Genomic DNA, 11658 nt, shown 5'->3' on the forward strand with positions numbered 1-11658 from the left:
AAAGCATTCTAAGAGAAAGCTTGAAAAGGTTGTACTGTCGGAGAAGTTGAAGCCAACCAACTGGCCACAAGAAGCTTAAGTGAGTTGTTCCTTGCGATTCAGATCCTCCAGTCAGCACTGACCACTCACAGTTGAAATAGTGCATACTTTATTGCTTAAACACAAGCAAAGGGCATGGTTGGCATTTTACTATTCATTGCCAGGAGTGAGGTAGTGATAGCCCTTCATGAAGCTTTTAATTTTACTTCATGAAACATGATGCCAGTCAGGTCAGAAATTCAATTCCAGAAATGATAGCAAATGTCCAAAGCAGGATGCCGTATGACTTGGAGCCTATTACCTTTCAATATAGCTGCTTTGACGCAATACCAGTTCAATTTTCTATCTCAAATGCTGACACCCCCCCAGAAGTATGTTTGGTTGCACAACGTTCAACTACAGGCTTGGCCCTCACAAAACAAAGGGGACAGTGAGGAAAGCTATGAAGGACTGAAAAGATAGATCTACTTTCCACACCATATGCCATGTCCCTCCTTGCACCTCTTCAAGATCTTCCCCGAGATCTTTGCAAAAGGAATTGCTGTCTCTGACTGCTGCTTTTTCCCCTTAAATGAGCAGCAAGGATGTTCCATAATCAGCAATCCCCCTCCTGATGCCAAGTGTCATCGGGGGTAAAGGTCAATATCAGAGTATGTTCGACTCAGGAAAATGGCTTTAAGCACAGGTAAGTTCACACCAATTCAATTCAGGATGAAGTGCAGCCCAGCGGAATTTCCAGGTGTACAACTGCCATGCTGGCCTTCTTGATGGCAGAGTGTAGATTTGGAAAGTGTTATCAAAGAAACCTTGTTGAGGTGCTACAGTGATCTTGTCACCCGTACATGGTGTACCATCTATGGAAGGAAGGACATGCAAAACCAGAAGATTGTGGTAGAAATAAAAAGGTTGTTCAAAATTCAGTAGAATGACTTTCTACCATGTCAAAAAAGACAAGTAGATTAATACAAGTTTATTTCTAGTTGATCAGATGGACTGCACCATTCGAGAAGGCAGCTCACCTCCACCTTCTTGAGGGCAACTAGGTAGAGGACGTAAACGCTGGCCTGGCCAGTGTCACCCACATCACATGAATGAATTAAAAAAAAAAAGACATCAGCATTAGCTATCCTTAGAGTTTCCAGGGACACCTAACATCAGCTGCGTCGTGCTCATTAGTTCCAGCCAAAACAACAGAGGAGAAAAAACAAACAAGACACAAGACTGAAGCAATTCTCAAGATCTTAGTTTTATTTAACCAATTTGAGTGCATATAACAACATAGTTCTCTTCAACAGCCTGGTTCATAACAACCAATAACTTTTGAAGATTGTCATCATGCCTGCCACCAGCAAGCTCAGTGAAACATCTTCCACATGAAGATGAGAAAGGAAAAAAATAAAATGCTTGCCTCCAAATCTCTATTAAGGTTAACCATAAAAGACAGCACCTTGGTAAACTATCAAGGTCCATCACCTTGCTAACGCAGCTAGTGCTTTCAATATCTTACATGTCTGGTCTTTCTCTATACAGTTACAAACTGGCAGGGATTTGTAAGGACAACGGTTGAACAGGCTGTGGAGTAGAAAGGTTACAGCTCTGCCGATAGGAAGCACAAACACTGCAATGCTAATCTGGCAAGGATCGAGGAGAAAGACATCATTGAAGCACAGACCAATATACACAATTTTAGGCATTAAAAGTCTCAGCTTGGACAGGGACATGAAACCAGAAATTAAAACTGTTTGGAAACAAAAAAATTTGCAAGAAAAGAAAGGGAACATTGGTCAGTAAAACATACAAATCATTGTGTTATTTAGAAAAGCAAATCTTTGTGAAGTTGCAAGTCCTTTTCCCTCAAATGAATGGTGCTGATGGTCAACGATAAGTTTGTCCTCTTCAGACTGCATCATAGTTTATTGGTAGTATAATTCCAAGTTCATTCCATCATGGATCTCATCTGAAAGCAGCCTGGTTAAGGATATAAATAGTGAAAATGCCCAGACTACATGTATTTTTAAACAATCTGTTTGGACATGTTATGACACACCTGGCACTGGTGGGAGATGAAACCAGACAGTACCACTGCACCACAAGATCCTCACAAACTGCAATTTACCCTACTTCACATGCCAATATCAAGAACCACTGACCTGTACTGCTATTTCACACATTAGGCAACCAAGAAATGGGGTCATTTTCTTAAAAAAAAACACCATGAAAAAAGAAATACAAAACATTCCAAAACTGAAACAGAAAAAGAAGAAGTTTGCTAGGACTTTTTTAAGAATTCACCAGGTCAGTGAAGAACGGTAACCTGGTAGACAGAATCAGCTTGGAGTTTCAAAACACTCTTCATAAAGATCCAAGCAGGTTCTCCAGAGGATTGTATTAGTGATAATTTTGGCCTTCAAATGGAAAATTGAATTCAAGTTGTCAATTATTATGAATATACCTCATGAGTGGTTACCCAACCAGTGTCCATAGGGATTGACATCAGGGACGGTATTATCCCTTACTGGTATTAATAACCCGATTGAACAGTTGGACAGATGATCTGTAGATATTCAGATTGTACAAACTACATACATATTGTTAGGGCTGTAGAGGATCCTCAATTACTACAACCATCTCAAGACATTGTTATTTACTAATCATTGGGAAATGGCTCCTTTTTAAAAAGTAGGGTTATTATTCATGTAAACAAGTGAAGTCTGACGATAAAAATATTCAGTGTGTAGTGGAGACTAGAGAAAGTGAAAATATCTGCGTGTCAGAGCAGTACTCTCCAACAGCTCACCAAGTTCTGAGGCTACAGCTAAAACAAGCAGCAAACAGGCTAAATTTGGATGATACTGTTTTGCCCTTGTAGAAAACGTTGGGGGGGAGCGGGGTGGAATCCTTCCTTAAAGTCATAATTCTCACTCCATTGTGGATAATACACTGTATACGTGCATTTTTTTTTTTTTCAGACAGCAATGGAGGTAGGGTTGCCAAATATTTCAAAGTCTGAGTTAGACAGATTCTTGCTTCACAAGGGTGTTACAAGTACTAGACAGCAAAGTGGTGTTGAGGGCCTCAATCTGACCAACCATTGCATTATTGAATGTTGGAGCAGGCACCAGGCATGGGAAGGCCTCTTCTGCTCCTAACTCATATGCACGCATGACCACCAAGTCTTCAATAATACTTATCAATATGCAACTCTTCCGCATTTCTGTATGTAATTCAGTCTTCACACAGGGCTCCTTGGCCTCCAAGGGCTTTAAAAATCAGGTTATATTTTCTCAATTATGACTTATGAATAGTTTAAAAGACTTCCATTTTGACATTTTCCTTTGTATTGAGGACAAACTTATAGAAGTTGGAACAGGGTGTTACATGTATGTAAATATTTGCAATGTTTCTCTCATACCCCTTCTGCCCCCGTTCATATAGAAACACCAGTAGCACAGATTTACAACAGCAAAAGATACAATCTTGCAACTGAACGTGATTCTTGAAAATAGTATACCTGGAATGAGAAAATAAAAAGTTAAAATTAGAAGAAACAATTGAAAAAAACCCTTTTGGACCATTATAAGGCAACGTTTTGAATTTCAACACAAGGGATAAAGTGCTGGAAATAGTTACAATCAGTGCATGTGAGCTTTTTCTAGCAAGATAGCTTTTATTAAACGCTGACTCAAAAACAGGTTAGAATTCTAGAGGAGTAAACGAAGAGAGGAATGGGAGGACGTGAGGAAGCACTGGTGTCATAGTCACATCTGTGGACAGTCTAAAGTTCTGGGGGGGTAATAGATGGTAAAACTGAATTCAATTAAAAAAAACCCAGAAGTGGAAACAAAAATAAAAACAGTATTGACTCCCAACCACTGCCAAATATCAAAAACTTATCTTGTTTACTAATGCCCTGTAGGGACAAGGAATCTATTGTTTTTGCCTGGTTTGTCCTGTATGTGGCTCCAGACCCACAGAAAACGTGGTCAACTCCAGGTGCCCTCAGAATTAGCAGAACCGACCAGATGGGCAACAAATATCATTGACGTTCACACCCGATGAAATAATGTATTAAAATAATAGGCTTAAATGAAGCATGAGAGGAGGCTTATCCAGGGAATAGATCTAATGTTTGTCAGTTGCAAACTCCATGCAATTCAAGAAATTAGCATTTCACGGTCACAGAAGAGAACAAACCATTTCTTTAAGACGAGCTTGTCCCATTTTGTTCCAGTCTGCGCAGCTATCAGTTTCTTCAGATCTTTTATGGTATCATCAGGACTGGAAGGAAGAAATGTTAAGGAGAACAGAAAAGAACATGTGCTAGATCACCAATGAATTTTTAACCACTTGCGTAGGCTGCTTTTACTATTTTTAAACAGAAACCCAAGGCTATGGTCAATGCAAAAATAGCAAGAACTGCAGATGCTGGAGTCAGAGACAACAGCGTGGAGCCGGAGGAACACAGCATCAGAGGAGCAGAAAAGTTGACATTTCAGGTTGGGATCCTTCTTCAGAAATGGGGAGGGGGAAAGGGAGCTGGGGTGGTGATAGGTGAGTGCAGGGGTCAATGCAATTTTTAATATATAAAAAAAGTTATTGCCAGCAAAACCTTACGTAAGCCACTGTGAGCCATTTATCAAAGAAAAATGTTACAGCCAATTTATTGCAGATTCTTGAGTTAACACAAGTATGAATACCTGACCTGCTACCTTTAATATTGTAAAGCAGCCATCATTACCCATGCCAAGTCTACCATGATTGTCTTCTTTCTTAGAAGAGTGTTGATCTTGCTTGCAACTCTTGCTGTAAATCTCTACAATCAGATTTCCATTGCTGCCTCAGTAGACCATCCCAATTCAAATTCTGTTACTATGATGTATTGTTCCTTGCCTCCTCTGACAGGTTTTAATATTGTGGAGCATATCATTTTTCTCAAAGCATTCATCCTTGTTAACCTAATTTAATTAGGGTTCTCAAACACCCTGACATTGGAATGCTTATCCTTGTTCAAATATTATCAGAGCTTTGCATCCTCTCCAGTTTGACACCAATAACTCTCCATCGCTCTGATCTGCAACTCTATACACCCTTCCTTCTCTGCCCCACCAATAAAAAGCAGTGCTTTCAACTGCCTGAGTCCCATATTCTGTAATTCCTCTGGTAAATTCCTTTGCCCTATCTTCATAGCCTGCTGCAAGACTTTCCTTTACATCTCACCCTTGATCTGTAGCTCAGCACCTTGCAGCAGTCAGGTTACAATGAAGCCCAAGCTGGTCAGCATTAAAGATTTGACTGTTAATACTTTACTCCCATTCAATCAGAACATGGAAAATAAATCACTGTTGCACTGTTAACTGCCTCTTAAAAAGGAAAAAATAATTTACTGAAATCTAGTGAAAAAACACTACAGAGGGGCTTTGAATTTCCCATGCTTACAACTTTGTTTTGCAGAAAAAACAAACAAGGCTATCTATTTTTATTGTAGACTCACATCATATAACTGTACCTCGTTGGGTAATTTTTGGAAAATCCTCTCAATCAGCAAGAGCAAAAAAACAGATTCACATTCCAATTTATACCTTTCTTAGTTTAAGATAAAAACATCCTATTTTTTGTTTGGTTGCATACAGTGAAGCCTCAAACATTAAAATTCAGTGGATTTGAACACAGAATCAGAATCCCTACAGCGGGGTAAGCAGACCATTTGAAAACTGAGTCCATACCAACCCTCCAAACAGCATCCCACCCAGACCCACCCCTCTACGCTATCTCTATTAGCGTGCATTACCCATGGCTACTTAACATGGCCAATCCACCTAACTTGTGCATCTTTAAACTGTGGGAGGAAACCGGAGCACCTGGCAGAAACCCACGTAGACATGGGGAAGACATGCAAACGCCAGAGTTGCCCAAGGGTAGAATCAAACCCAGGTCCATAGCACTGAGAGGCAGCAGTGCTAACGACTAAACCACCATTCCACCATCTCACCGTCTCAACCTGTGGATAATGACACAGATAACACTGCCACAAATTGCAGTTCAGCCACCTCAAAATATTTTCCGTCTTCAATGGGCTATCACATATCTATCACATGACCAACAGAAGAACACTCAATGAGCTCACTTAACCAACGCAATGAAAGGAAGTAATATACTGGTTTAAAAAGTCAGTAATAATTTTATTACCCATCTTAAAAAGGATACTTGCACTTCACTCGAACTTTTTTTCCTAAACGATCGTTGCAAACTATCTCAATCATTTTGAAGAATTCTTAGGAAGAAAAAAAAAGATGCGTTTAAAAGAAAACTCAACACCGCAAGTTTGCTTCATACTGCGTTGTACAAATGTACCATAAACGTAAAAGTTTGTAAAATTATTTTAAGAAAAAAAAAGTCAAGATCTAGAATATGCTGCCTGAAAACTTGGTTGAAGCAGATTCAAAACGACTTTTGAAAGAGAATTAGATAAATTCTAAGGGGAACAAAATTGTATTTCAAAGGGAGCAGTAATACATACAATGGCCCAATCTGCCTCTTTCTGTACCTGTATCATACAGTGATTCTCTTATAACTGAAGTATATCCACATTTTGAAGTAAAGTCCAATTTGGACTTTGGGCAAGATTAATCATATTTCCATATGCTATATTTTGCATTACACAGTCCAGTACCAAAAGTAGATTTAAACAAATAGTTGGGTCACTGAAATTTCACCCAAGATTATAAACCCCATAGTGGGGATTTTACTTACAGCCTGTTCAAAAAAGGTACAATCTGAGCCAAGATTACAGCCCTGACTTTAGGACAAATGGAAAACATTAAGCCCATTTTGCCTGTGGCAGTTAGTCCCACACTCTGGCTCTTTCCCTTTAGATTTACAGTTCTTTTCTCCCCCCTGCCCCACCAAGTATGTTTCAGCTTTTCTTCAGAACTTTACTACTGAATGAACCTGCTTTGACTTTCCTTTCAGCAGCACATTTAGTACAACACATTCTCATGTTGATTCAATAAACCACCTTACTTCAATGTCAATTTTCACCTCCTTTTACCCTCATACCTTTGCCAAACACCACACCCCTCCCCCAACCCAACACCTCCCCTCCCACTGCATCACTCTCAATTCCTTTCCCTCACCTCTCATTTCCCTTCTCCCACCTCAGGCCCCTTCCCCCTCACCTCCACATGGCACTCTCCACTTCAACCCCTCACCACCATTCCTCATCCTCCCTCAAATACCCTCACCTTCCACCAACTCCCCTGTCTCTTCCTCCCCCTTCCCTCACCCTCTTTCTTCCCGTAACCTGCTACACATCAACCCCTCCCATACATTCCTTCCTCCTTCACCTTCCCTACTTCTTCTTCTTCTCTCACCTTCCTCGCCCTAGCCCTCCTCTCACCCCAATGCCCCTCCCTACAGTCAGGTTATATTTGTGTCTTATTAACTTTGCTCTTAGAGGAACATAACCTATTTCTCCTTTTCACACGTTTGTTTACAGCCTTTTTACATGGGCGGAGGAGTAGCAGATGGAGTTTAATTTGGATAATTGTGAGGCATTGTATTTTGGTAAAACAAACAAGGGCAGGACAAATACAATTAATGGTATGGTCCTGGGTAATGTTGTGGAACAGAGAGACCTAGGGGCTCAGCTACATAACTCTGAAATTTGCATCATGAGTAAACAGGGTAGTTAAGGAGGGATTTAGTATGCTTGTCTTCATTGCTCAGACCATTGAGTACGAAGTTGGGAGGTCATGTTGAAGCTGTACAGGATGTTGGTGAGGCCTCTTCTGGACAATTCTGGCCACCCTACTATAGGAAGGATATTCTGAAATTGGAGATGGTTCAGAAAAGATTTACCAGGGCATTGCTGGGAACAGAAGGTTTGATTTATAAAGATAGACAGGGAGGCAATAGCCTAGTGGTATTATCGCTGGACCGTTAATCCAGAGACCCAACGAACGTTCTGGGGACCTAGGTTCAAATCCTGCCACGGCATATGGTGGAATTCAGTAAAAATCTGGAATTAGGAATCTAATGATGACCATGAATCAACTGTCGATTGTTGAGGAAAAACCCATCTGGTTCACTAATGCCCTTTAGGGAAGGAAACAGCCATCCTTACCTGGTCTGGACTACATGTGATTCCAGACCAACAGCAATGTGGATGACTCTGAACTGCACTGTGGGCAAGTAGGGATGGGCAATAAATGCTGCCTAGCTAGCAACGTCCTCATCCCGTTAATGAAAAAAAAGAAAAAAAAAACTACTTTCACTGCAGCAGGGGTGACCTAATAAAAGTTTATACAATCATGTATAGATAAGGTGAATGACAAGAGTCATTCTCAAGGGTGGGGAAGTTCAAAACTGGGGGAGGGGAGCATCATTTTTTAAAAAAAAAAGGAGGGGGAAATATTTAAAAAGATATGAGGTGCAACTTTTGTTTTACACAGAGTGGTTTGAGTGTGGAATGACCTTTCAAAGGAAGTGGTGGATGCAGGCACAGTTACAACATTTAAGTGACATTTGGATAAGTACATGAATAGGAAAGGTTTGGAGGGATATCAGCCAAACACAGGCAAGTGGTTCTAGTTTGGCTGGGGAACATGGTTGGTGTGGACTAATTGGACCGAAGGATCTGTTTCTGCAGTGTTTGACTCTTCATCTTAGGCTCTGAGCATACTTACAATCTGATTGCACATTTTCCTCCTCCTCTTTTTAACAGCATACATAAAAACACAACCTTCCAATCAGGTTATAGCCAGCATGGTTTTGTGCGAGGGAAATTATGTCTCACAAACTTGATTGAGTGTATTGAGGAAGCAATCAAGATTATCGGTGAGGGCAGAGAGATGGACGTTGTTTACTTGGACTTTATTAAAGCCTTTGACAAGGTTCTGCGTGGTAGACTAATTAGTAAAGTTAGATCACATGGGACTCAGGGTGAGCTTGCCAACTGGATACAAAATTGACAGTGGCAGGAGACAGCATGATGGTGGAGGGTTGTTTTTTGGACAGGAGACCTGTTACCAGCGATGGGTCACTTTTGTTTGTCATTTATATAAATGATTTAAGAGGAGAATATAGAAGGTATGTTTAGTAAGTTTGTGGATGACACCAAAATTGGTGGTATAATGGCCAGTGCAGAAGGATATCTAAGATTACAAAGAGATCTTGATCAATTGGGTCCATGTGCAAGAAGAGTGGCAGATGGAGTTTACTTTGGATAAATGCAAAGTATTGCATTTTGGTACGACAAACAAGGGCAAGACTTATACAATTAAAAGTAGGGCCTTGGGTAGTGTTATAGAACAGAGACACTTAGGGATTCATGGGTGTAATTCTTCGAAGATTGTATCACATTGTAGACAGTGGTTAAGAAGGTGTTTAGTACGCTTGCCTTCATTGCTCAGACCTTTGAGTATAGGAGTTGGGACGTCATGTTGACGTTCTATAGGATGTTGGCGAGGCCTCTTCTGGAGTACTGTGTCCAGTTCTGGTCATCCTGTATAGGAAGGATATTATTAAGCTAGAGAGGGTTCAGAAAAGATTTACCAGATATTGCCAGGAATGGAGGGTTTGAGTTATAAGGAAAGGCTGGATAGGTTGGGACTTTTCCACTGGAGCATAGGAGGTTGAGGAGTGACCTTATGGAGATTAGTAAAAATCATGACAGGCACAGTTAAGGTGAATAGCAAAGGTCTTTTCCCTAGGAAAGGGGAGTTCAAAACTAGGGGGCATACTTTTAATGTGACAGTAGAAAGATTGAGCAGAGGGACCGGAGGGAAAATATTTTCACAGAGGGTGGTTCGTGTGTGGAATGATAGAGGAAGTAGTAGATGCAAGTACAGTTACGACATTTAAAAGACGTTTGGACAGGTACATGAATGGCTTGGGGGGGCTGGGGGGCGGTGAGTGACGTTACAGAGCTTTACAAAATCATGAGGGGCATTCAAAAGGTGAATGACTAGGGTCTTTTTCCTAGGGTGGAGTTTTTCAAGACTAGTGGGCATTTTTTTTTCAAAACATGAGGGGAAAAAAGATTTTTAAAAGTCACAAATTAGAGGAAAAAGATTTTAAAAAGTCATGGGGCAACTGTTTTACACAGAGAGTGGTTCGTATGTGGAATAAACGTCCAGAGGAAGAGGAGGAGATGGGTACAGTTACAACTTTGTAAAAGAACATATTTAGGTAGGAATGTTTGGAGGGATATGGGCCAAGCATAGGAATGTGGGACTAGTTTAGCTTGGGCTTATGGCTGGCATGGACTGCTTGGACCGAAGGGTCTGTTTCCGCGCTGTATGACTCTATAACACTTTCTACCTTGAAGGCAAATCCCATAGGACTTGAAATGTTAGTTTTGTTTCACTCTCCGCTGATGCTGCCAAAATCTTGCCGAGTCCCTCCAGTTTTTAAAATGATGAGATGAGCAGGTGAGGCTTGAACCCAGACTTTCTGGCCCAGAAACAAGAAGAAATATAAACTGCTGGAAAAGTTCAGCAGGTCTGGCAGCATCTAGGAAGAGAAGTGAGTTAACGTTTCGGGTCTGGTGACCTTTCCTCAGAACCTCCTAGCTGAGAGATAGGGACACTACCACCATGCCACAAAGAAGCCCTTTATATTTGAGGATATTTTCTAAGCAACCTGCTCAGAGATGGGGGGCGGGGGAAAAGGTGAGGTATTTTCCAATCAACCTGTTGAAACGATGTTATGATGTACCGCTGGAGCCTGGAACCTAGACCTTCTGGCCCAGAGATAAGGACATTACCTCCAGGCCACAAAAGGGCCTTTCACATTGAGCAAAATACGTCCAAATAAATGATTGATTAATTACAACTGATCCATCACCAATCCACTTGAAATATTCCAGGCAAAGGCCTATAACTGTCAGCAGCCTGCCCTAAAGTACAAATAACACTAAGAGTTAATGACGATAGCGGGGAAGGCTCAAGAAGGGGTTTTGTTTATTTACTGAGTGACCTACTTACTGATCGCTTCTGTTTATAAACATGAACAGACCACCTCTTTCCCCCCCCACGCCCCAACAAGAATAAAAGGGAATGAGTTTACCAGGAAGACGACCACCACTTGCCTCCTTACCCCTCACGACGACACGGGATCGGGCTCGCTCGGCAAAGGCGACTAGGCCGCAACTCCGCCCCTTAACATCCCGCCCCACCCCGAAGTCTGATGGATGGCCGTCTTCACCAATCGGCACCCGGGATCGCCCCGACGCAGTCAAGTCGTCGGGCCGTCTGCACCAATCAGTAGTCGGCGGCGTCACATGTTGACCAATCGACAGCCCGGGTCGCCCTGATAGACAGCGGCCGTCTCGCCCTCTCCACCAATGGACAGCCAGGGTCGCTCTGATGGACAGCCTTCGTCGGGCACGGGGGATCCAATCGGCGCCTCGGACGCCGCCCATTTACGCTCATTTCGACACGCAGCAATTTCACGAAAACAAAACACGTTTTTCAAGGCGCACCCCGCCACATTAGACAATTCCAAGGCAGGCATTTCCCAGTGAAAACCGGTCATCCCACCGGTGGCGATAGTAATTACAAAGTTCTGTAAATGAAAACATGTCAAAGGGAATATAGAGATAACAAGGTGTAGAGCTGG

At 41.7% G+C, this 11658-nt stretch overlaps 1 protein-coding gene across 4 annotated transcripts; it reads right to left on the reverse strand.

Moving 5' to 3' along the window:
• Positions 1-1266: 1266 nt before the first annotated feature.
• On the reverse strand, positions 1267-11247 carry ubl5 (ubiquitin like 5). 4 transcript variants are annotated; one of them, XM_048618056.1, is made up of 5 exons: positions 11107-11247; positions 6244-6310; positions 4234-4317; positions 3513-3550; positions 1267-1996 (listed from the first exon to the last, which is right to left on the reverse strand). In XM_048618056.1, the coding sequence occupies exons 2-5, from the start codon at positions 6297-6299 to the stop codon at positions 1953-1955; spliced, it is 222 nt and encodes a 73-aa protein (XP_048474013.1). In that variant the 5' UTR covers positions 6300-6310; positions 11107-11247; the 3' UTR covers positions 1267-1952. The 4 variants fall into 4 exon arrangements, with proteins under 4 accessions (XP_048474013.1, XP_048474012.1, XP_048474010.1 ...); XM_048618055.1 differs by having other exon boundaries at positions 11137-11176; XM_048618053.1 differs by lacking the exon at positions 11107-11247 and adding an exon at positions 9452-9537.
• Positions 11248-11658: the final 411 nt, after the last annotated feature.

Source organism: Rhincodon typus, chromosome 38 (genome assembly GCF_021869965.1).
Source record: "Rhincodon typus isolate 14 chromosome 38, sRhiTyp1.1, whole genome shotgun sequence".
Taxonomy (NCBI): domain Eukaryota; kingdom Metazoa; phylum Chordata; class Chondrichthyes; order Orectolobiformes; family Rhincodontidae; genus Rhincodon; species Rhincodon typus.

Excerpts from the sequence above, each read along its gene's own strand:
- ubl5 (XM_048618056.1), bottom strand. The coding sequence starts at position 6,299 with ATGATTGAGATAGTTTGCAACGATCGTTTAGGAAAAAAAGTTCGAGTG. Across the intron at positions 3,551-4,233 it reads AAGCTCGTCTTAAAGAAATG|GTATACTATTTTCAAGAATC; the intron begins GTTTGTTCTCTT and ends TTCTCATTCCAG. Across the intron at positions 1,997-3,512 it reads TCACGTTCAGTTGCAAGATT|ATGAGATCCATGATGGAATG; the intron begins GTATCTTTTGCT and ends GGCTGCTTTCAG.